The following is a 26,583-nucleotide window of genomic DNA, read 5'->3' as shown; positions in this document are numbered from 1 at the left end:
TGCATATCTCCCTGCTGCAGACTTCATGGAGTATATAGAGTACTTCGAGAAAGAAGGTGATTTGCTGATTGAGGGTTGAGCAAAGAGTGAAATTGACTGTAGTTTCTTAAGTATTTCCTCAACGTGACGTTTCATCAGTAGCCTGTTTCAATTGCTTTGCTTCTGTGTTGTTACTGTCATGCTGAGGATATGTGCCGAATACTTCAGAATCTTTGTGGAAGATCGTTGACCGAGTGCTGTAAAACCACACTGATTCTTATCTTGTGACACTATCTCAGGAAGGAAACAAAACTCCATAAAAAAAAATGTGTTGCAGGTTTAGTAAGTCACGTATTTAAAGATGAGAACATTTTCACTGTCAAAAGCTTCCTTTATCTGTGTTTTTTAGAGGCCCTTAGTGGTACTTGATGGTGGTTGTTGACAGTAGACAACCGACTTCCCTGGGCAAATTGCTACTGTGAATGACTCCTTATTTATATTCCAAAATTGATTTGGTTAAACTCTGTGCTGACTTCTCTGGAAGTGGTATCCTTGGAGCAGAGTGGTGGTATGTTGCTTTGGGATGTTGTAGAGCACTGTTGCTGAGCTTCATTTCAAAAGAAAAGTTGTTTAATTCTTCTGTGAGGTTAGTTAAGGTAAAGTTGGAAAATTCAACTAATTCTGTTTCTGTTTGGCTGGCCTAAGTGAACCGAAGCGTGGCGATAGGTGGTTTTTGTGTAATAGCATAATACTTTTGGGGAGAGAAGTTGTAGGTTGTAGAGGCTAAGGCAAAAAGTAGAACTGTTCATTTTTCATGTTAATGTATTAAAGCTTTGCAGAGTCATCCTGCTAGGCTTCAACAGCTCAAGAGTGGTCCCCATATGTTTATTTCACTGTGAATGCTTGTCTTTCTAATTTTGGGTGATAAAATTAATTGCTATGCTGAAAAGTTTTTGCTAATACAATTGAGATCATGCTGTCTGTATTTACTTTTTCTAAGAACTTAAGAAGATTATAATTCCCTCCAGTGGGTATGCATCAAGGAAAACAACTTGGAAAACTGTGTGTTCCACATCAGGCAGGAGTTGCCTATTTTACATCTAGCTTTGTATTTCAGGGGGTTGTCTTCATCATCTTGCCTGGTGAAAACTTCTTCATTATTGCGTAAAGGACCAAAGGACAAATTTAATTTTTTTGTCTGAGTTCCTTAGGAGACATGAAGGCAAACTTTTTGCTTCAGTGGTCTTGCATATTATAGAACATCGGTTTATAATGTGCTCCCTCTAGCTTAGAGTGCCATGAGTTTTTAGCAGTTTAGCCTACATTTAAGCCTTAGTTTAACAGAAACTATAGGTGTTGTGCAAATAATGTCAGAGGAAGGAGCTATATGCACATGTGGGTTATGTGAGTTACTGTGAGAAAAATGAGGATAATATTTCAGGGTTTGTGACCTTGTACCTGTAGTTATTGGCCTCCCTTACCAGTAGAAAATGTGATGTATCTTATCCGTCAGTGGGAGGGCAGCTGGCCTAGCACAGAGCCTCGCTGTGGTTTGCTGCTTTGTACAGCTCCTGCGTGCTCGCACCCAAACAACTTTGAACCTTTACAACTTTTGTATCTGTAGTAATCCTCCCAGGAATCACAGTGGGCTGGAGAAGTGTTGCAATGTTAGGAGGTTTTAGAATTCAGCATTATTCTTGTCTGGTCTTGCTCTAAATCCTGATGAACTCCAGTAATAAATGTTAGCCAGACTGACTCAGCTAGGGTTGCTTCTGCCTTTTTATATTGACTAAAAGAGCAGTTCTTTCTGGTATTTAGCTTGCTTATCCTCAGTGCTTGACAGTTAATTGTCTGAGTATCTGTGAACTGCCATATAGCTCTGTCTATTCTAAGACTTGTGTTGTCCTTCCTTTCCTTCCTTCCCCTCCCCCAAATCTATTATAATCCTAATTCCCTCTGACATGAACACCTCCCAGGAAGAATTACAGAATACAGTCTCAAACAGCAAGTGACCAATACCATCAGTGGAAGACATCAAAAAGGAAAAAAATCCCCTCGAGCTAGTTGAACAACAGTATTTGCTCTGGACATGCTTCAGTTTTGAGGGATTTTTGTATTTATCCCTAAGTTTTTCCTAGATTTGTTTGTGTGCAAAAATAGAAGAGGAACAAGTATTAAAACCAAAACCAAATGAAACTTCTAAGGTTGAGTTTGAGGTTCTCTGAAATGTCTAAATGTTTGGTCTGGTACAAGGACTTAGTACCCAGAAGCTGTTGCTTTGGGGTTTTATTGGTTTGTTCTTTACATGGGTATTCTTGCCTTTGTCACCAGAAGCAACATGAATTGTTTTTTGTGGTTAGTGACAATAGTCAAAAGCTGAGCTGCATGGAGTTTGCACAGACCTTGTGACAGGAGGACCTTTCTTCCATCATTCCAGCTGCTGCTTTGACAGCTGGTCCATACAGGTGTAAGAGAGCTTTACTTTTCAAGAGCTGGGGCTGGGCTAGCCTGAAATAGCTGCAGACAAGAGTGTCTAGCAGTAGGCTTGGCTCTGTCGACATGCCACTAGAGTGGTGCAGCTGGTCACTTTGGAATTAGTGTGGTGATCTATTTTCTTCTTACTCCCTGTTTTCCAGAAAATGAGAGAAGACTCCTGGCTTGGACCTTTTTTTCCCCTCTCTTCTTTGTTTTGGTTTTTTTTTTTTTTTAATTACAATTGAAGTTAGATGAGATGATCATGATAGTAAAACAAGCTTTGTGTGTTTTGTCAGCTAACTATTGGAAGGCTGCTTCAAAATTAAATAACTGATACTTGGGGAATATTTGCAATATTCAGGTTATATGTTAAAGCAGCTTGTCAGTGGCAGTTGCCAACATTTTTTTTTGTCTTAGGTAGCAATTCTTTCTTTTTATTGTTTGTTTCCCCTTATCTTTAGTGTGTTTCTAGAGAGTAATAGTGTAATTTTGCTAAACCAGATAAACCAGACTCTCTCTTGTTTGGGTGAGATTTCTTGTTCACCTTATCATACTAAAATGCTATCATTGCCTTCTTCATATATTAGTTAGTCTTTTTAGCATGCATTGGCCAGACTTCTATAAAGTATTCTAGGGAAGGTTCCAGTGGGACTTTATAAAGGTTTTTTAATTCTCTGGTGGGTGTATCTTGCTGGTAAGCCTTAGGGATCCTGTTTTCCTTCCATAGTCCTCTCAAGGTTTCTCTTTGTCTTCATAAACTGCAACTTTTAACAAAAAATATTCCTGCTCAGGTATGTTACGTTAAGGGGGAAGAGAAGCTGTAGGTTAAACACAGCTTTAGTAAGTATCACTTTTGCCAGCAGTCCTTGGGCCTACTATAGTTTGGGTCCCAGTGGGCATGATGTTAGTCATAGTTGTGCAGAGAGTATTCAAGGAGCTCAAAGATATACCCCAGCAGCATGCAATAGGCAAGGGAGAAGAGCACAAAGTAAAACGGTGTGTGCTGAAAAGATCCTTCTGAGGTTATGGGTAAGACCTGCCTTGCAATACGCAATCCCATTTGCTTAGCCTTTCACAAGCTTCCTGCTGCTGGAACTTTCACTGCTCATTTTTTGTAGTAGTCTCAAGGACAATAATTGTGTAGGTTTTGCCAGCCCTATGCAGTTAAACTTGTTTGTTTGGAGTAACTGAATATAATGTTGGACATCTTTATAAAATAAGAGCTTGAGAGAGCGTAAAAACTACAAATAGAGATAGTTTTGTTGTACTTGATCCAGAAGATAAGCCTCTAGTAATTCAATGTGAGAGACTATTAAAAGAGAATAAAAGAAGCATAATTAATTTTTTTTTAAAAGTGAAGAAATATCTATACCATAAGGCTTGGGAATGCTATGATAAAATGAGACCTCCAGAATTTGCATTTGAAGTTGATATTGCAAAGAGTGACTTTATTTGTCTGCTGGTGTTGTCCAGTTTTGCAAAGTAAAGAAGCATCTTCTTTTGTAAATGCCGTGCCCTAAAGCGGACTTGGAACAAACAGCAGACCTGGACAAAGGCTGACTCTCTTTAGAGGCATTAGCATGGAAGATAGTTGAAGTGTTCCTAGTAATTTTTATCTGTCTTTCATGAGAATAGTCCTTATCAACACCACTCCTGCTCTTGTGCTAAATGAGAAAGAGCTGTTGGGGTTGTGCCCATAGCAGCTGGACATTTTGACATTGACAGAATTTTCATGGTTTTTAATTAAACTAATCTAATCTGCCAGTAATGCTGATTATGTTAAAAAAAAATTGCTGTAAGCAAAAATACTTATATTTCTACCTCTGTAGACATCGTCCAAAACCAATGTCATCCGAAAAGCTGAAGAATTACTGCTCTGTGCACTGTGACTGCTGACTGGGTGATGAGTAGCTGCTGGTCCCATGATGGCTGTTGGAGTGACTCAGGGGGCTCCTGGATACCCCACATCAGCTCATAAAGAGAAAGGAGTTGCAGATGAGTGCTCTTATTCTTGGCAGGAGTAGCCGTATGTGGAGGTCTCCCTGACATCTTCACTTGGATATGGCAAACCTGTTTCTGTTTCTTGACACAGAAATCATGGAGATCGTGCCCCATTTGCTCTGTTTCTTCAGTTTAGACCTTACCACTGCCACCCTGTTAGAAACTACTTTGGTGGTAGATATTGCATATAAAATTGGGGATCAGAAATGTTTCTTCAGATGGAGTTGATACATGTGTTTGTGTGTATATTTATACGTATTTACGTGCACCTACTTGCAGAATTGATAGGTGAATAGCTGGGGAGGGTGAGAGTGGTGGATAGGAAGTGTGGGAGCAGAAAGCTGGGTAAATAGAAGCATAAAATAAGTAGAACAAGCTTTTGGTGCAGGAAACGGAGAGTTTTTACCTACACATTTCTTTAACACTTCTGTGTAGTTTTGGGCCTTTGCTGTATTAGGGGAAAAAATGAACCTTATTTAAAAGCATTTAAGAACACTTTTCTTCCTGTAAGTAGTGATCAGGCTATGATATTATAGCCTGTAATTCAAAATCTGTAAACAAACCAGCAGTTAGGCACAGATTATATTTGTATTTTTTGTGGTGCTGAGGTAAATTGTGTGCAACTGCTTTGATTGAGTTTGAAGCCCAGCCTTGTATCTCCTGTGAGAATATCTAAAGAAGGTACTGCATACTGTATTCCATGTTATGCCATAGTGCAAGTTGTTGTTCTCTTGTCTTGCCTTTCTAAAGTAAGAATAAATAGTTCTGTTTTCAAGTATTTCCTAGTCTCCATAATTTCAAAGTAGCTTTTATTGCATGTTCCGTTCAAACCATATCTTGTATATAAAACTCTTACATATAACTTACATAGTTTAAAGGCATAAAATCTTTGTGTCTCCAGTGATACAGATGTTCCAAGTTTAAGAACTGGCATATGTTAGGGACACAAGGCATTCTGAATTTAGCAGGTGGCTGTTTGAAAATTACTATGTGATTATTATGGGAAGACTAGAATGCATAGGAAAGAGAGAAATCACTAGGGCTTTAATAATGTTTTGTGCCTAGCAACAAGAAGAATAATTCAACTACTTTAGTGTTTATCTTATTGTTATGCTGGAGAATGCAGACTGGCCTCATTTGAGCTTTTCTAAAAGTGAAACAACAAGTTCGTATCTCACCCTGTGTAAATACAGATTCTATGAACTCTTCAGGTTAAATGCTGTTTAAGAAAAAAGAATGGGTTGAGATGGTCTCCAAGTACAACAAAGTCCCCATTCTGATCATTGTAGTTCAAAAGCAGTTAGCACTACTGCTTTTTATGCAGTGTTTGTATTCTGTTTCCAGAGGCCAGAGATAATTGCACTAGATTGGAATATATAAATTGAAATGTTTTTCTGCAACTGCTTGAGTACCTAAGAAATCTGCTAACTGATGTTATACTTGCTATATTATACATTATTTATGTTCTACTTCATTGTTGTCAGATCAGCATACTTGAAGAACTACTGGTGTTTTATATATAGGACCTGAGTTTAATCTCTGTTGAAGATGCTTTGAGGGGAGGAAGTGGGGAAAGCAGTTTCCTGCTTTGTTCAAGGGAGTAAAGTGGTGTGGCTTTTTTTAGTGTGGGCGGGGCAGTGGGGAGGTGTTATTTATTTATTTAATTTGTCTAGACCTTGGTACTGAATGTGCATAATGTTCATGTTGGTTCCTCCTAATGTTATATCATAACTAAGAAAAATTGCCACATTTTTCCTTGTATAGATATAGTAACAGAACTGGTCAGTGTTTTATAGTTTTTGGCACTTTTTAAAAAAGAGAATGTATTTTTAGCCTTAACAGGCTGTTAAGGGATAAAATGTTCTACATAAGATGTTGATTTTTTATCGTTCATTAATTTCAGGTGCTTGAACCCTGCTAGATGCTGATCTCCAAAAGCTGATTGAATAAAAAGGGATTGTTTGTTTTGGTTTGAGATACTTTCAAAAATAGGAAATTGCCAAAAGCAGTTTGAAGGTGTGATATAAGGTCCTGTTCTTTGGATCTAATTTATTTCGTTTCATGCTTATAGGCTCATTTTTAGTTTAGCTGTGCTTGCAATTTATTTTGTAAAAAGGGAAAAAAGGAGTTTAGTTTCTAAAGTCATTTAGCATTTTTTGCATTTTCTCAGTTGTTGCTACAGTGGTGGTTGTGCAGAGGTCAGAGTTTAAAGCTCCTTGCCTACCCTGCACACTCATGGAAGTTCTCACTTTTCCTGTGGCTGAAACTTTATTAATATAGATGATGGTGAGCAGGGGTGTTCAGATGAATGCAAACACTCCAGACACACTGTTGTGTTTTACTGTTGCAGGCAGCAGTGCATCTGAGGAAAAGATGATGGTTGTTGCTCTTGATAAGGGTCTGCTGTTTTCCCTTCCTAGCACACATGAAATAAGAAGGCACACAGGTGATGATGATAAATTCTAGGGGACATAACTGCATATTACACAGACTTAGTTTTAGCTGTTTGCCTGGTGGAAGCAACATTCCTTTAAGGTAGTCTGAACATCTGGATTGCCTACAACCTCTGATACTAAGAGGGAAGAACTGTATTTTCTTGGTCCTCTGCAGATCACTTGCAGATTGAACACTCTTATTTTGCAGTTTCATGAAAAGCAGCACAGAAATACTTTCTCTTGGATTGCTAGTTCAAATTTATAGTTCGTGTAATAGAAGATAGCTAAGGTCACTTTTGGGGGGAGCCCAAAATATTTGGTTCTGTACTACAGCTGAGGAAACACTCCTCTAAATCAAGAACCAGAGAATAGCAGGGGTAAAGGAGCAATGAGAGGGCATTAGCACCATGGGAAGGTGTAACTGCATCACTGGTTTCTGAAGGCAGTAGGTTCCTTGTCTTGTGGCACTAGTAAAGGCAATTTTTCTAATGAGAATAATCTGAGAAACTGAAAAGGTCGTAGGCCTAGATGAAAATATCCATTCTGAATTTTGGCATACTCCTAATACTTTGAAATGAGATTCCAAAAGATAAAAAGTTAAGATTCAAAGAACAGGCAGGGTTTGTGGCCCTGGCCCGCTGGATATGATTTGGGATTCACTTACTTAGTTCCTTTTCATGCTAACTAAGGAAAAGAGAATTCAAATAACCCATTTTAAAATAATTATTACACATTTAGTACCAAGCCCTCCTAAGTTTATCTTGCAGATCCTTCTTCACTGCAAATGGAAGTTCAATTTTCAATTGAACTTTGTCAGTTTGTAAATGGAGAGCTATTTGTAATTCTTGGGAGAAGAAAGTGTTGAACCAGTAAAACACATGTAGTTCTCAAGTGCAGGTGGTTGGATATGTTCCAAAGTTTTGTTATGACAGAGATAAGTAGTTTTTTCTTCTTTTCCCATGAATCCTCTTAGGTGATCTTGATATACCTTGTGAGTGTTACCTCATTTCCTATCAGTTCTGTAAAAGCTGAACCTACATTAATTTCATGCCAATGATCTATGCATCTTCCAGTTGAAATATTTGTATTTAATGAAGTTCTCCCTGCCCAAGTCCCCTGAAGGGTTGGATTTTGTATTCGTGACCCTGTGTCTTTCCTATTTACGACTTTTGCGGTTCCTCACAGTTAATTGATCAGCAGCCATCCAGCCTCACTGGTTGTGTGGATTGTGGAGTGGAAAAAAACCTTACTTTTTTTCAGTAAGGAGATGGTTGGTGAAATTGGGAGAATACTGCATGACTACTGTGTTCTTGACAGCATTTAGTAACACTCAGTTCATTATGTACCATTTTAAATTTGTGGTGTTGATTGTTGTTATATACTATTAATATAGTTAAAACTTTTACAGGAAGCAAAAGAACCAAGTTGTTACTAAAAATCTGTTGATACACAGTGTGCCAAGCTTCAGTAAGGAAATGGAGTATATTTGGGTATGAAGAAGGAAACTTCATTCTCCCTCTTTATTCTTATGGCATCCAATTTTATGAGGTAGTTAGCTTAAAAGTGGCTTCTGTAATATTCAGGTGCCCTCAAGCTCTTCTTTTTGCTATTTCTGATGTCAGTCACCAGTATCACTTATTTGAGAGGACAGCAAGCCATAAGCTCAGTATAGTCTAGTAGTGCAGGCTATTGCTGAGGAAAAGGTTGGGAGAACAAGGGAACTGGTCAGCCACTGGAAATATTTCAGCCCTCTGGTATCATTTCCCAGTGCTGTAGTGGAAAAAATGAGTAATTAGTCTGTAACAGGGAAGTCTTGTATATAGTCAATATGTTGTATAATAAATCTAGTTTATAGTTACAATGTTGTTTTCTTCCTTCTACCCCCTGTACAAGGCGTGGTGTAAGTTCACAAGAGGACGGGCGAGCTCACAGGGGGTGGTGTGTTGTCTTAGGAGTGCTTGTGACAGCAGGTTACTTAGCTCTAGAAAATGCTGAAGTTACAGGTCAGCCACAAGTTTGGGTGACCATAGTGCCATTCTGTAAATGTTTGCCCCTAAACTTCAAAATTCTTGTTGTAATTTTTAAAACGATGTCTTAAAAACTGATATAGTTTGTCTCTGCCTTTATTCTACCTGTGTAAAAGCAAACAGTGTGTTGAAGCCTGGTTAGGGTTTGTAGCATGGAAACGCCAATTACTTCTAGCAGTTGGCTAAAACTATTAGTATTTCCTTCTTTTGAAGTATCATCTTATTAAATCTTTTGGGCCAGTAATTATAAAGAAGGCCCTAATTTAGTGTGTTGTACGTATCTTTCTAAATGAACGTGCTGATACTTTGATTTCCTGCAACATCCCTGAAGTTTTTGGAAGTGATCTGCTGTACCACCTCTCCCACACTTAGCATTGGCAAAAAGTATGCTGAATTGGAGCATCTTAATTGCTGCTCAAAAGGTAAAGTTGAGTTCTGTCTTGCATAGTAGCCAACATTTTAACAGCTACTCTGTGAATATAATACAACAGCTTGAAAATAATGCTCTTTAAACATACCACCATCCCCCAAAAAAAGTTTGTGTAATAAAAAGTTACATGTGCTGTTACTTGATCAGGTTTGAGGTTGGCTGGATTTTTAGTTGCATTTTCCAATTCAGGTTGTTAGAGGAGTTCTCAATTCTTTTAGCTATAAAAGCTTAGAGGTAGCATCAGTTTTCTTTCAACTAGTTTTTGAACCTTATGATAGCAAACCTCTTGTACTTTCAACTTTATTATGTTTCTTTTTTTCATGTTCTACTTCTTAACTTTTCATCTTCCATCGGAGTGAACCCCAAACACTGAAACTGCACCTGTATGATACCTTTGACTTCAAATCTGATAAAGGATAGTTACATTTTAACTTGACAGCTGTGGTTAGGAAATGAAGCCCAATGAACCAACAATATGCTGTAGCTACTGTAAGCTTCACTGGCATCTGTTGGAGACTTTTGACCTTTTTGCTACCTTTACTGATACTTTATTTTTCCTGTAGTCGGAGTTAATCTGATCAGATTGATTCTATAGAATACCTCAGGTTGTATTCAAATTCAGCTGTAGTTCTACTTGAAGTTCTGGGCAGGAGCTACAATATAAAATTCATTATTGCTCAGTGTGTACCAAAAAACTCGAGTACATTGCATGGATTTTCCCACCCTCTGGGCTCTTTCCAAATAGTCTGCCAGCTGAACTGACAGTACCTTCCTAAAGGTTGGATGATCAAGTCAGTTTTCAGCTTAACTTTATCTCCTTGCTTAAGCAGCTGGGCTGTTGGGTGGTGTTGTGGTACGAGAGGGAGGTTGAATCTGATGAGGTAAAGAAGGACGATGTGTTTGTAGGTGTTTGCTTTGAAGGCAGCAAGCAGGGAAGCCTCTAAACAGAACGCATTATGTACCTATGAATGTATGTTTTGCTTGAGATAGTGAGCTAAAGTCAACATATGCCAGGGTGGACTTTTGTCTGGGTATCCTTTCAATTTTATGAAGGGTAATAAGGCATGGGTTTGATTTTTGTTAGGGTGCTGCTCACAGTGAGTGTTTCTGTGGTGGAGTTAAAGGACAGCTGACCCACTCTTTCAAATTGGGGTGAATGTTAAGTTTGGCATGAATTGATTTAAACTATTGCTTACCTTAAATTTAAAAAAATGGAGCAAAAAGAAGAGAAAAAAGTGAATAGTAAAGTTTATTGATGTAGGTAGGATGAAAGGTCATACATTTCTGCTGTGCAAAAAACTATGTTAACTTACCTAATTGTCTGAAGAGGTAAAAGGGATGCTGATTTGATGCACTGCACTGTCATGCACAAACTATGGAAAGCAGTCGACATTTTCACTGAAGAATTGCAAAATTTAACAGGTGAAATTCACAGTCAGAATTTTGTCTGTCTTTAAATGCTTCCCTTTTTAACTGGTCAAGTCTTTAAAAAACTTGACTTGCTTTTCCAAGGAATTACGTAATATGTACTCAATTTAAATATAAACATCAGCTTGCCTCCTATTTGTAATAGTTTATCTAATTTTCTTGCTTGTCTCACAGTCCCACTTTTAAGCTTTCTTTTACATCTTAAAATCTTCAGGATGTGGCTTTTTACTTTTAGATTACACTTATGTGGGTCTCTCTTTTGTATTTTTGGAAACACTAATTAAGAAGTGGAACAAATTGTACATAAAAGAATTGATGATGATTGAAAAGTTCACGCATCCTTAAAGAAAACTACTACATTTGTGCTGCATCAGAGCACTGAAAATCGTGCTGATGTACAGGGTTTTTTACCTACCTGGAATTTTTCAAGCTATGAATTTTAAAAAGAAGAAAAAAAAATTCCCCATATAAACTAGATGTTCTGGAGTGGTGGATTGCTACTGCATGATGAGACTTGAGTTGTTAAAAGCAGTTGAAAGGGCCTGATCTGCCTTCAGGGTGAAATGAAAAATACTGAAGTGCTTTTACTGTAGTTTGGCGCTATAGAAGAACAAAAACAAACTGCTGCTTAGGCAAGTTGTGGCAAGTATGTCAGTTGCATACAAATTTCTATTCTGAAGGAATCTCCAGAAGTTCTCAAGGCTTTGTTAGGAAGACCCAGCTGAAGTACTGTTTGTTTCTTTTTCTGACCACATCCTCCTGCTAACTGAGCAGAGGAAAAAAAACCCAAAAAATCAATAAAGAAATAAATAAAAGGACTAATATGAAAAAACTGATTCAGAATTACTTGTATTTTAGAGTGGTTATGTATGATTAATAAAAATATGTTTGTAACTAAAGAGCAATTAAAACCCTTCATAAGAATGGATGGATGCAGAATATGCTGAGCGTGGGAAACCAGATGTTATTTTGGTGTCAGTTTGAATTTTTCTCTTTCATGGGGAAAAAATCATTAAGAATCATTAGCTTCTGAGCAGAACAGCAGTTTTGAAGACACATGTAACAGATTTTTATAGTTAACTTTTCAATGATAAATTCAGAATTCTGAAGGATTGGGAAATTGTTGTCATCTCTGTTAAGTGTCTACAGTTTGATTGTATTTTCTCATTTCTTTTTCAGAGTTCTGTACTTCATTTGTCTGTACTGTGCTTGGAGATCTTTCTCCAGTTTTTGGCTACATACCAGCCGACTCAAAGCTGTTTACATCTTTGTCTACTCTTACATCTCGAAGCACAACGTTGGACTCGGGGGGGGAAAATGTCTTGATGGATTGATCCTAAGTGCAACATGCTAACAGCCCGCCTCAGTGGTTAACAATGGCTTCTAAGTGGTAAGGTCTTTCTCTCAGTACTCTCATAAATAGATTTTCATGTATCTTTTATTGGTTTTGCTTGTCTGTATTGTACTGTTAACACATTTTGAGCTGCTACTTCACATATCAGTTATCTGACTACAAGACCGTCGGAACGGTGTTAAATCCAGTAAGAGCATTTGATTTAATACAGTGTAGTAACTGATCATGGCCAAAAGTGAATGTCTGAGGAAGAGGTCAGGAACAGGGCAAATAGCCTTCTAGTCACCTGCAGCTTGGGGACTTCTGAAGCAGCTGTGGTCTCTGTGCGTTTAGTAATTCTCGAATTGTAGTATTGATTTTGTGTAATTTCTGTATGTTCAGCAGTTCTCTCAAGTTCTTTCACGACCGTCAGTGCTCCGCGCAAGGCGGAGCTGGTGGGACCAGAGCCCTCCCTCCTTTGGGTTGTGCGCGCGGGCGTCTGCGCTCGGCCCCCTTGTGGGTGAGGCCGGGTACTGCAGTGCATTTGCAGAGGCAGTCGCGGAATCGTGGAAAGGTTTGGCTTGGAAGGGACCTCTAGCTCCTTAGCCAGTGTTCTAATTCCTAAGTCAGTGCCTCACAGACGCTCTTTTCTTTGCTGCTTTTCATGTAAGGATTTTACCAGTAGGAAATAGATATGCATTGATGTCAACTACAGGGCAACTATTGTCACTAAAGCACTTCTGAGCTGAAATGAGTATGGATAGATCTAACCAACATCTAAACTGTCCTTCAAAAGTAATATAACACACTGCTTTTCTATAGTCAAGTTGTAAAACTGATAGACCATGCTTTCTTTTGGCCTTTGAAAACAGAGTGTACATACACCAAATCACTAGTGTGACAGGACAGAAATATTGAAGTGCTGTTGTTGATATGCTATTTGCTATGTGGACTTTTGTACTCAAGACATTTTTATTAGTTATATATTCTATAGTACTCTATAGAATGTAATAGAATATTTTATGTTCTATTATTAACTGTCATCAATAATTAGAATATTATATGTTCTACAATATTTTCTCATAGCTCTCACTTTCCTTTATTTGTTCTATATATTCTATAGAGGAGAAGTATACAATAAAATAGAATTTGAATGCGTGCTGAGATCTGCCATTGAAACATCTCCAGTGTATCACATACCCATGTTTGATTCTGTTACTGATTTTCATTTCTAGTTATATAACATGCTGGCTTGCTTAACTGTTTTTGTTAGAATTTTATACCATAATTATTTTTGTTCTGATGTATTCTTTCTCTCAAAGTATAACAAATTTGTTGCTGCAGCAGTTTACCTTGAACACCATATCTTGGTGTTCTTGTTCAGTTTACCTTGAACACCATATCTATTGCTGAAGGAAGGCAAATACATCTTTGAACATTAGAGTGGGAACTCCAAATCAATGTTTTAAATGAAACAGAAAAATGGAGGCAGAGGGTTTGAGAACATTAGTATATTTTTTTACTGTAAGTTTTTGTTCTGTGGATGCTTTGGACAACTTCAGTTTTACCTAATTTTAAAAGTTTTTAGTGCTTATGTATGTTTCAACACTTCTATATGTTTATGTAGAAAATGTGCTCCAATTACAAACATCAAATGTTCAAGTTTGAGTTGTGTAGTTTTTCCTTATTGGGGACAAGGCTGTCCAGTGCTGATCTAGTTTTTGGACTACTTCTCAGTAATTATTGTGCTTTTTAACCTTGCTGCCAGATGTTTAAAAAGCAATCAGGTAGTAGGTTTAAAGCAAATTTCTTAGCACTGGGTCCACAGCTTTTTGTATCTATTGTTTTCTGTATTAAAAGCCTACTGTGTTTCGTATAGGCAATAAACCTGTGTTTGGGGTTTCTTTTTGTTTTTCACTTTAGTATGAAGTTGTCTTTCAGGGTCTATTTTCCTGTTGGAGAATGCAGAGAGAGTTTTATCTCAAGTGCTTTCCTTTAAAAATGTGTGATAAGGAAAAATAAGATATAGGTGGAAAAATGTGCCAGCTGCCATTCTTCAGTGTTACTAATTTAATCCCTGAAATCAGTTCCCTGATCAGCCTTGGTGCTCAGGGTTTTATCCAGTCAGGTCTTGAAAAGCTCACATGACCTCTGTAAAATTGTCTGGAGCACCAGTTATGCTGAAAAGCCTATTTCTGTAAATGCGATTCCTGAACAATATTCAAAATAATTAATGTGCCTGTTAATACTTGACAAGCATTTTTGCAAGTATAGCACCTAAGTTTGGTTAATTTATTTTTCAGCATAATTAATAAAGGACCATCACAAGGAGAAAAGTGTGGTGGTTTTTTAAAATGTATTTTATTAAAAAAAAAATCATCTTATTCTTTCTTTTCTTTTTTCTTCTCCTTAAATAAACATCTAGGATTAAAGCAGTACTTGGTACTCACTACCCTGCTCAGCAGTTTCATTAGTTGTGTTTATATAAACTCTAAAGCGGACATTGGAAAAATAAACAGAAAATTCAAGTTCTTTTTTTATCACAAAGTTTCTATTAAGATACAGCTCAGTGAGCCTCACTTTTAATAAGGCTTTTTGTGGGCTTTCCCCCCTGCCTCCTGCTTCATTTGAACATTAGTTCTCACTCTGATGCCTGACTAGAGAGGTATGTTTCTGCTGAAGAGCTTCGTAGACTGTACCTAATTGTACTGACAAATGACTTGCAGTGACAAATGCCTCACAGTCAATGCCTCATGTTGTTCAAAAAATGTTGAACATCTGAGGCACATCACATCTACCAAACAAACCCCAGAAGATGGAAATGATAATAGTGACACACAAGAGCTGCTTAATCTGGGAAGTGGGCACATGTCTTGTCAGACTAGAGGGGAAAAGAACTGTTGAACCAGTCTGGTAGGATTTACCTTCCTCAGGATTCTGGGGGCTTTGTGCTTTGTTTTTGTTTGTTTGGGTTTTCTTTTTAGGCAGCATTCAACATTCATAAATTTTCTGCTTTCAACATTTTGTAAAGCTTTTTCATTTAGAACTTATTTTCTGGCATGAAGAACAGCTGTATATCTTGATAATGAATGATAAATTTTAGTTTGATTGATTTTTCTTTTGACCACTTTTTTTTAAATGTAATCTGCTTGCATATTGAGCATAATATACATGGCACTACCTTTAGGTGTTTTTTAACACCTAAAGTGAAATACATTTGGCCTTCAAAGGGGCTAGACCTGTGGTGAATTTCTTTTAGAAAAGTCTCATTATGCATCAGCAGGAAGATGGTGGTGAAGAACAAAACAAGTACGTCAAAGATAAGACAATGATAGGCATTTTCTTTCAGAGGTTTGGGTAAAGCACAAGTGATGCAGCTACTTCTGGTATCTCCTATGTAGCTGCAGAGCTTTCCTGTGGAAGCTCTGAGTTCCCCTCCCTTGTGCCCCTGCCCATCAGGGCTTAATACATCTTGCCTTGTTTGGCCCAGGGCGATTTCCATGTACAGTGCACCACTGGTCATGAAGTTCTTGTCTCTGCTATCCTTAGATCGTCCTCAGTAATGCTCTGGCTCAGAAATGCCTAATGAAGTGCAGCAAGCCTCACTTCTGGTGCAGAACTGTTGTTTTGATTTGAGCCACTCCTTAAAGAATATAAGAATTCAGTCTAAAACATACAGCAGACTTAAGCAAGGAATAACAGGGTTGTGCGAGGAAAGGAGCCTTCTCCTTTTCAGGTGTACTTAGCTCCTATTCTTAATTTTAACCACATTTAATTGGCTCTTCTGTGTGAGTGATGAAAGCTAGCATGAACAAAATGACAGTCTTGACACCACTTTTGCGTTTCCTCAAGGAGGAAGTAATTCCAATCTTTGAAAACTTTTGGGAAAGAATCCTCCTGTCTTTCACTATTACAATTACTAGTCTTTTGTTATTAAAAGTCACAAGTGAAGAAAACACTCAGGTCTTCTTTAGTCTTTCTGCTCTCATCAGATGACCGGAGCATCATTTTTTTTCTTTAAAGAAAGGAATTTTTGCCTTCCTTGGTGCTCACGTTCAGCCAGGTCCTTAAATTGCAGTGGTTTCCTCTCTGCTCTTCAAAGGCAGCTTATTTTTCTCCTTCTTGCTTCTAACAGGAACAGGCTTAACCTCTCCTTCAGATAGGTGTAATACAGCACTTCTCTTCCATAATAAGGAGTTCTTTCATAAACCTTTTACAATACATGCCAATCTCATACATGTTTCTTCTGGCATTAGAAATTAGAATAATCCTTTTAATCTGATGATATGTGTGAGTTAAAAGTATGCCACCACTCTTTTGTCTTAGTCTGTACTTTACAACTTATCACTCATAATACGTTTGTCTGTTCCATAGATCCACCTTAATGTATGATACTTGGGTAGGACTATAGATACAAGGAAGTGCCCTTTGAGCATTTCTGTTGCCCCCAGGTGATTGCCAGAATGCCTGAGCAGTGGAGCATGTGTGTAGGAACAGTGACTTTGCCTTGACTACTGTCTTTTAAGCAAAAGTCTGTTCACTCACCTTCTGAAGCTGCAAAGTTAGCATGCTGTGTATTGCTTCTGTTTTTTAAATTTTATTTATTTATGGTTTACCTCTCTGCAATTTTATGAGCTTTACTGTGATAATATGACTATATTTAGCAAGCAAATCTGCATGGTTGTACATAAGTACATAAATATTCCATATAGGGTAAAAATTGATGTTTTCTCTTGGGTGGATCAACAATTTTTTGGTTTAGTTCCTTCGTCTTTCTATGTGTTTGTTTAGTGACTTTGCTATACTGAGAATTAGTTATTCTAGCAGTGCTTTTAGCAACTGTGTTTAGTTGCTTGCTAATAATCAAAAATTGTTTGGTTTCAAACTTAGGGGTTTTTTCTTCCTTTCTTACTAGAAACATTTTTGAACTTTAATTTAGTAGTTTAGTTGGACCCCTGTTTCATCCAAGTATGTTGCAGCCTTCCAAATAGGAAATCAGATTTCATGTAACATCTAACACTGAAAGTTAGAATTTCCTCTCCTGTGCTCAAAGCCCTGAAACCAAAACCTCACCAAACCTAAACTACATCTATTCTCTTTCCTTTATAGACATTATAAAAGTGGAAATTCTCCTCCTCTTTTCTTGTTTTCTGTTAAACATGAATGATATTTTGCAAATGTTTATGTATTTAAAGCTACAATACTGTGGTGCCCATAGGCCTATGTGGAATTCTACTGGGAGCATCCTCTGCAGTATCTGGTGTTTTGGTTGTTACTGATTTTTTTTTTCCCCTCTTCCTTAACACAGGAGACAATTGTATGTTAATTAGAAAACAAACCCAAACCCAACAAAAAACTTCCTGGTTTGTTCAATGGAAACAATATCCTTAAGCATTCTATGCTTGCTACACAAAAAAAGACTTTCCTCTCTTTGAGGGGTACAAAATTTACATGGAAGAATTGCTTGAAATTAGTAGCAGGTGATGTATTACTATGGTAAATCATACTCAGTCATGTACTATCTGATAAGTAAGTTCCTTAAGTATCTAATTTTCCACCTGCCTTGGAATTTGATATAGTCATTGTGTGTCCCCAGTAAGGGGAAAGCATCTTGTTCAGACCAGGAGGGAATTTGTTTTCCTTTGATACAGGTGCTAATCTTTTATAAGCCACAAATGTTGAAGGCTTCAGCCCACAGTACCATAGTACAATTACATTTAGTGTAAGATTGGGGCTGTTTTCTATTCAAGTCAAATTGCATAGTTCTGGCAGCAGCATTTATTCTTTGTGGTTATGTTCAGATTATCAAGTGGAAATGCATTCAAGTGTCTAAGTAAAAAGAAGGGGCAAAGACATTTGTATTGCAGAAGAACTGGTGTGCTGTTGCTTTACACTGAAGGAAGTCTTTCATTCATTATTGAAATAGGAATAATACTTTTTAAAAATCAAAACTTGGGTATTTTCAATTGAGGAATCTTGTAATGCTTTAGAGATTATTATTTGTGTCTGACATAGAAAAGAAGGGAGAAGGTTTAAAGTTCTCTCCCAACATATATGTGGGCAAACATACAGTATCTAACTTTTTAAAAATATATTCTGTTAGGAAGATAGATACAATAGTTTTAACTACCTCTAGCTAAGAGTAACTTTCTGAAGTCTCACAGCACCTCTCTGTGAGAAATAATTTGTTCATCAGCTTGATTTAGCTACCATTGTACAAATGGTTAACAAATATCTAACTTAAGAAAATGAAGTACTTATTTCTTCTTTGACTAATTTTAATATTAATCCATAAATCTTGATCTCTATTGGGACATCCTTCTTTCGACATAGTGGTTTTGTTATGAGAGAGATATGACATTATGAAATTCTATATAGGAGAACTATATATTGTGTGAGATTTATAAATCCATTGCTCCACAGCTAGTATAAATCCTGTAATAAATATATTTCACTATATATATAGTGCTTTAGAGTTTTAGTAGTATGGTCTGTATAACCAAGCCTAAACTAGTAGAGACTTGAACATGTCAATCCACATGAATAGACTTGTGAATGCAGCCACCCAGGTGGGTTGGTTTTGGTTTTTTTTCAAGTAGGTTGAATATTAGTTTCTACTTTCTGTTTTGCCATGTAGATTAAACTTCCTTTGGCCATGTTTCAAGAACCCAGTTAATTTTGGAAGAGAAGAACTAAAATAGATGAGACTGGATGAATGCTCAGTAAACCAAGACAGAACCTGTATTTAATGTAGGTGTTGAGAACTTTTTCATTGATATTGCAAATGGAGCTTATTCTATGAACTCACTAAGCATGGTTTTCTTTTTTTTGCATTTAAATATGCCTGCCTTGTATAAAATTTTAAGCAATAAACTGAAGCTAGGTTAGGCTTGGTAAGGGAAGCAAGATAAGTGTGCTGTATGCAGTTTTGGGATTGGAATGAAGGTTATTTTGAACAGTGGAGTATAGATTTCCTTGCCATTTGACTTTTATGCTGTGTACATGATTTTAAAAGTTGGCCATTCAAACATGAGTAATTTCTTCTACAGATGTGTGCTTTTATGTAGTGCTAGAGAAACTCTTAACAGAAACAGTGACGATGGCTGTAAAAATAATAAACTCAATAGCCCAAATATTTATTTAAGAAATACATGTTGAACCACTGTCTTGAGTAATTCTGGAAATATATGTGTGTGCTTGGTCTCTAGTTATCGCTTACTGTCTATGTTCTGACTGTTCTATGCATTAACAATTGGCAACTCTAGTTTTTCTGTAAAGCACTTAAAAGGCTTTTGGTAAAGGTTTTCAGGTCTCAACTCCTTAGAGATCCAATTTCATAGCAGTGTTGCCATTGTTGCTCTGGCTTAGTAGTAGCTGTTCCACAGACCCTTTGGTTTTAAAATGTTGCTAATTTTAATGTTCTTTATACAGAGATATCAACATCAAGGTTGTCATAACTCACTTTGATTATTTTATAAGAAAAAAAAATCTGGCCACTTCTATTGTTACGGGATTGTGTAATGATGCCTTCTCTTGCTGTTTCTACTTGCATGGAAATGCGTATGGTTCAGGTTATGTACTGCTGCAGGTTCTTATTTGAAGAAAAATCTGCCAGTGGGAGAAATTCATAGGTATGGAAGATCTTGTGTGGTGTATCAGGACTTGGAACAAGCAAGAGGTTAGCCACAGGAAGCCCAGATCCTTATCCTGACTGATTGTAGAAGCTGTGGGATAGACAATACCTTGATCTTCTCAGGAACTCCTAATGAGTTCAGGAAAGCATTGTATTCTTGCATGTGACCTCAAGATAAGAACAGTTAAAACTTAATGCATAAATGGTAAAAATTTTGGGGCTTTTTTATTAAGCAGAATAATACTGTATTCAGTCAGTGAACATAACAGTTGTTTTATGTTCAACTGCTGATGGATATCTTTTGACAGATACTTCTATTTTATTTCATATTAATGCTAGATAATCAAAGCCAGATTCTGAAACCCCCCCCCTCAAATAATTCCCAGAAATCTGCAGCCTTCCAAAGAAAAAGCCCCACAACTTGCTCCAAAAGGATCTCCAGCCCCCAATATAAAGCAAATAAATACAACCTAAGTGTTTGAAAGAAAAGTGAAACTTTACCAGAAACTGACAGTTGTTTGTTTCTTTCATTTCTCAGGAAATAGCTAGGTGTGTCTAAGAAAAGCATCGGGATAATTGAAACTATTTACATTTTTACATTAAAAAAAGCAGTAAACCTAAACTGTAGAAAGGTTAAATGGCTTAATTTTAAAATATTTTGTATGCAAAATAATAGCTACAACAAGTTTGCACTGATATAGAAATAGTTTATTGCAAAATTGCACATTGATTTGTCCCTGGTTGGTTTTTTTCTGTGAAATTACATTAATGGAACTTAACCAAGGAAGCTATTAATGCCAAGTAGCTTAGGCATTAACTGTAAAGTTAAGTGTAAGTTATATGAAGGATAGCCTCTTAAATATATTTTAGAAGTTTGAAAGAGACATGGAAAGTTAATTCCTTTAAATATGTTAGGTCCTTACATGTGGTTAGTGCAAATTGCCAAAAGATGAGATGACTCCACAATATTACACTATATACACTGTTTTATCCCTATGTGTTTGTTTTTCTAGGCTGTGTTCTTTGTTCAAATTTCTCTATCTAAAAGAAAAAAAGAGAGCTGTGTGACAGTTGTAGTTCTAAAGCAAAAAGGCTTGCCATTTAAAAAAAGTGCAGCATATACAGAGGAAGAAACAGGGTTTCTCTTCCCTACCCATGCAGTCTTCTCTGTGAAATTATGTGTGTCCTACTATTTGCCTAGCAGGTAAAACATGGATGTCCAGTACCCACTACCTGTCATGAGTTTAATGCAGGTGTGTTAATTTATACCTGCAGGCTGGACTGTTTGATTTCTAACTCTACTGCTTTATTCTGCTTTCAGTTTGTATCGTATCTTAGCTTTTTTTTTTTTTTTTTTTTTTTTTTTTTGGTAAGAATCGATTGTTTTCATTGGGGTAGGACAAACTATTACAAATATTCTTACAAATTTGTCTTCTCTTCTAAGAATCAAGAAGAAACTTCCCGTACTTGTGTTTTTCTCCTAAATATTTGGGTGTTCTTGTAGTTGCTGTATTTCCTTAGCAGATTCACTCCCCCATGAAACAGTGATGTCAGGTTGAAATGAGGAAGTTGGTGAAAATAGTAGTGTTTATTTGGTGCACACTGATGCTGTGTTCAGTATGTCTTATATGCTATGTTCAGTATGGGATGCATAGTTAACGCCTTTAATCTCAAGGAATATTAAAGTTTCTTGTAGAGCTGCAAACAGAGACAACTGCATCGCTTGGCCTGCTCACCCTTTCAAAAGGCAAAACTTGCACCCTTTCTATGCTGCTTTCCTGTTGAAACTCCTTTGGTGATGCCTCCAGTACCAGTGTCCTAGCAGGAGGGATAGTTTTGCTTTGTAGGTTTTTGTTTTGGTGGGGTGGTGGGTTTTTTTGGAAGGGAATGTTGATGGTTTTTTGGGGGTTGTTTTGGTGTGTTGTTCTGTCCAATTAACGTTGTCCCGTTGCTGAGAAGCTGGGAGAAAGTACAGGTTCTGCGTTTCTATAGATGTGCCACACCATAGCAGTGTTTACCTAAAGGCGAGATCATAGAATCGTTTAGGTTGGAAAAGATCTTTAAACCACCAAGGTTTGCAGTGTGACCTTCCACTTCGCTGGCACGGGAGCGCCTCCAGCTGCGTCCTCTGTCAGCGTGGTTGTACCAATGGCCGTATTGCCAGCATGGCTGTTGAGGAGTACATTCCTCGCGTGTGGCTCGGTGTGCAGCTCCAGGCTGAGCTCTGCTCTGCGACAAGAGGCCGTGAAGTGCCGACCCTTTGCACAATGAAGGGCACGGGGACCTGTGGTGCCAGCCAGGGGATTGGACACTCAGAGACACAGGGACGCGGCAGGAGCTGAGGACTCGGCTGGGAGACCCCCAACGGCCCTGTGCTTTGACTGTGAGGGTGTAAAAGCCAGGGGTTCCTTTGCTCGGGGTCCCTCCCCGGAGGCACCAGCTCAAGCTGTTGTGATTTGTTACACGGATGATTAAATTATTTTAAGGATCTGGACGTCTGAGACTCTGCTGTGGGAACCCTGGGATAGAACACACAGGGAAACCTCGTCTGACTGTGAGTGCGAGGCGTGTATCTGCGAAGGGGTCTTCGTCCCAGCTCAGGTGGTGGCAGAGTGGTTCCCGCATGGGCGGACAGGGGAGTTTCCTTAACATAGCTGTATTTTCGAACATATGTTCCCACCGTGCCAAGCCAGCTCCCTGAACTTTTTGCCTTCTGCGGAGGTCCGTGGAATCGGGCGCAGTTCTCCTCTTTCCTGTGCCGGGGCGGTCTGTGCGGCACCGACAGGCGCACCCAGGTTACAAGCGGCCCGCTGATGAGGGCAGTGGCCCGGGCCGGCAGCTCGGAACCAGGAGGAGGACGAGCGGGAGGGCGGCGGGCGCAGTGCGGCCTCAGGCCGCGGGGGGGCGTTGCGCGCAAGGCCCTCCGGGCGGGGGGCGCGGGGCTCCCCGGGAGAGCCGCGTTATTCCCTCAGCGGGCGTGCCTTGCACGGTCCGGGTGGGAGCAGCGGCACCGCGCTTTCCCCCGCCCTCCAACACCCCCGGATCTCTCTTGATCTTACGCGTTAAATATAAAAGAACCTTTGCCCTCTCTCCCACCGCAGGTAGGGCTGGGCTGGCGTTTCTCTGGCACGGTGGGGAAGTTCTAGAAACGTTTTGTGTTAAAGCTGCAGGTTTGCAATGCACGCTTGCTCGGGAAGAGACCTGTCAAGAGATGTTGTTTGTGGTAGGCTATAGGGCCTCTAGGCGATCTTCCAAAATTGTACTTCCCAGTGTCTTGTCTGGTTTATAATTGTCTTTTACTATTATCGTTGCTAATTCTAGGAATTCTCTACATATGTGAATTCAAGTCACTTGCAAGTAGTTCTCTCTCACATGGATCTTTCTTTCATTGACTGTTTTGTTTTTTCAGTATTTCTCGTTCTTGGGTTGTTCCTCCATCAGCAGGTTCACCTGCATCAATGGAATTCCCATGGACGTGGCCTTCTATGCACTCCTGCTAAACAGCTTGGCTGTTTGTGTCCTGAAAGATCAAATCCAAAGAGGCAGTGCTCTGAGAAGTGCTATTACACTGTGATCATTCACTGTGTCTCCCACTATTATACTTCTGCATGTTTCGTGATCTGTTTGTAATCCCTTCTGATGCGAAGTCCTGCTTTGTGGATTCCTGTTAGTGACAGGTGCAGAGCTCAGACATTATCTTGCGCAGCTAGTGATATATACATCAAGAGAGAGCCTGAATGACCTCAGCAGGCACTTCAGTGCAAAATCAGGGTCATCCTTTGAGTGTAACAGAAGTGGAATACACATGAGAAGACAACAAAGAACTTACTGTAATGCAAATAACAATTCTACCTAAGACCAAATCTTCTATTATTTTTAAAAATTTATTTAGAGGTTCCAGAATAAGAAAGTGTTAAAATTTATTGAATCAGGCTTTTTGTAGCCTGTTTTGGTTTTGTTTAAGGATGAATTTAGGTATAATAATTGTAAAACTTCTGATATGTTTTACACTGACAGATAATCTGTAAAACTTGCTCAGGTTGCATAGAACCCACAATTGTACATTGTACTGTTTAGGAAGATGATAAGAACAAATGTGAGGGAGGAGTGTATGTGAAATGACATACCAAGGCAAAAACATAAGCCTTGCATCTTGCCTTCATTTTTTATAAAATGCTGTTTTCATAGAATGTTATGAAGTATGGAAGTTCTGGAGTTAAACTCCATCCATCCATATACATATATAAACATGCACATATGTGTCCCCAACTATCTTCTGTTGAAAACTTCTTGATGTTCTTTTCTTAAGAGTCGAAAGCCACCCTGAAGGAAAACTCAGTCAAAAGCTTTGATAAGTCTTTTTTGCATAAGCTTTATTAGTTTATCCTTAGTTTATTGGTTTAATCTTGAAATATGATCATGAGTATGGAGGGTGGGTTCTATTACTTGCTGGTGTTTTGTGTCCTATTACTTGAAAGGCTGTTACTTTCTCATTTTAAAAAAATATCGTTTCAACACTTAATTGTTTTTTAAATTCATTACTCACGTATGCCGCGTGTTGTGTAAAATGTCACACCTTGTGCACTTAATTTAAGTGATGGACTAGGTACTTCACGTGTGGTTAAGAGCACTTTGATATCTAGTTTGAGCCTTTCAGAGGGTGTTTAAGATGGGTAGAAAGTGAAATACCTGGTTGCTCCATCTGTAAACTGCAGTCTGGCAGGTGGATGGTTGGAAGCATTCTCAGCCTTACAGAAGCATCTGAATTTCTGTCTTGTTCCCAAATGCTAGGAACTGCAAAGTAGCTTTGTGGCAGGATTTCAAGGGCAAAAAAAAAATTCTATAGAAAATAATGCTATTACATATAAATGATGGCTTGAGCTTGTAATGACTCATGATCTTTTGTAATCACAAATTGTCTTTGTGGTAATCTTTATTATTTGTTCCAACAATGCATAAACCCACTTCTCTGTAGTTTTTTTTGTACTGTGGAAAAAATACTGTGAATGAAATCGTTATAGGTAGAATTTTCTGCTTGATCTTCCTGCAGGAAGTAGTATTCTTGCAATATGTCTTTTATGATAAGACATATCATATAAGGCCAGAATTTTGTATTCATTTATAAGGAAAAAATGGTGTAGATATTTGTATTCATTTACAAGGGGAATTTAGACTAACTTGAATATCTGGGGATTTTAATGCAGAATTGACTAGAAAAGACATTTTCAGTCTACATAGAACTTGAAAAATGTCTTAGGTGGCAACTTCAATGAACTTGTACCAACTTTTTCAAGTTGTGGCGTTCTGAACCACAGATGTGGCAGTTGAATAAGACTGACAACTTAATCCAGTTGAGCAGCCCCTTGTGAGCATTTAACTGAAACTCTTGAGACCTAAAGCATGTTATGCTGCATACCTTTCATAGAATTTCTTTTTAAGAGCTAAACGACAGTAGTGAATTTCAGATTAAATACCTTCTTTTAAGGAATGTATAGAAGTGTGCTATGCTTCATGTGTAGCTTGGGTAATTGCAATGCATGCATTCAACAATGTCTTGGACCCTGAGCTGCATTCTTAAAAACAACAGAAGCATGCAGGCTGCCACTGAGATGTTTGGAGTGGGTATTTAGTGTATTTCCTCTGAGCAGTGTGTACAGTCTTTGGTGGTAAATGAGGTGGGAATATTGCCTAGTATTGTGTCTGTCTAAGTCTAGTACATAAAATCAAACAATGATACGTATTCCCAATTGTAGAAAGACTTAAGGAACATTCTTCTATGCTAATTAATTTATTTTGTCCTTGAACTTTCTGCTCCAAATGCAAGGCATCTTTCTTAATGGGTTCTTTAAGCTAAATACAAAACAACATTTGAACTTCCTGAAATAAAAACAAAATACTCAGCTAAACCAGGCATGTATGGAGAAGTAGCCCTAGGGATAAAGTGGATATTTGGACAAGAGGCAGGTTATTTCTGTACTTGTAGTTTTTTGGAAGGTGGTATGAATATTTTAAGTGGTAAAAATAGCACCAGAGTCCCTGCAAAACAGAACTTAATATATAATAAAAGTTAGCATTTTTGTAGTTAGTGGCTAAAACTATGTGAGAATGTGAATGGCGATGTTACACACCAGCTTTACAAACAAAGTGCCTAGACTTTCTTAATGGTGTTATCTTTCAAATACAGATGAACACTCTCTGTGCATTTCATGAAAATTAAGAGCTATTGAACTCCGTCAGATATGAGTTTGCAAATGTGAATTTTCTTGGTGCTTAAAATTTTTGCAGTGCTAAGTAGTGTCTCCTTGGCGTGCAGAGTTTAGCATGCGTTGGTTAATATACAGGCTTGGTGGTGTTTGGTTTTCTTATCAGTCCGCACAGTTAAATGTCTTTAAAATCTGCCTTGGAGCAGCTGGCTGGCAGCTGACGCTGCTGTTGGCACCACCCAGGTTTAACATGACATCACCAGGAGAAGTCCACCTCTGTGCTCAAGGAAGTTGATGTGGGAGCCTCGCTCCGTAAAGTGGAACGAAACTGCTGAGAACGCAGAGGGCATGTAAAAATGGAATTCCTGAAAAAAATTGTTCCCACTGTTGCTCCTGGAGATGTTGTTCCGGATGTTGGGAGTACTGCCCGTGAAAGTTCTCCAAGGCTACTGAAGATGAGACGGGTCAGACTGTTTTCATTAGGACAGACAATAGATGAAGACGAGGAGACACATGTTTTACATCCTGAATACTGTATGTATCCATGTCATCAACCTGGTGAAAGCTGATTGCTAAGCTCTTTCTTCTGATCATGATTATTTTGCTAAATTGACAAATTTGATTATAAAAGGCCTTTTT

At 38.2% G+C, this 26,583-nt stretch overlaps 1 protein-coding gene across 13 annotated transcripts in view; it reads left to right on the top strand.

Moving 5' to 3' along the window:
- The window catches only part of FRYL (FRY like transcription coactivator), a 170,066-nt gene that overhangs the window by 6,574 nt on the left and 136,909 nt on the right, over window positions 1-26,583 (top strand). For 9 of the 13 annotated variants that reach the window (XM_048304984.1, XM_048304985.1, XM_048304976.1 and 6 more), the window contains exon 1: window positions 26,236-26,478. In XM_048304984.1, the coding sequence (XP_048160941.1) occupies window positions 26,301-26,478 (178 nt within the window). In that variant the 5' untranslated portion in view covers window positions 26,236-26,300. Of the gene's footprint in view, window positions 1-11,954; window positions 12,166-18,745; window positions 18,859-26,235; window positions 26,479-26,583 lie in introns of those variants that run through there. The other 4 variants (XM_048304983.1, XM_048304980.1, XM_048304982.1 and 1 more) reach the window with 2 other exon arrangements.

Source organism: Corvus hawaiiensis, chromosome 5 (genome assembly GCF_020740725.1).
Source record: "Corvus hawaiiensis isolate bCorHaw1 chromosome 5, bCorHaw1.pri.cur, whole genome shotgun sequence".
In the NCBI taxonomy this organism is placed as follows: Eukaryota; Metazoa; Chordata; class Aves; order Passeriformes; family Corvidae; genus Corvus; species Corvus hawaiiensis.
This window is presented reverse-complemented; position numbering and strand designations above follow the sequence as displayed.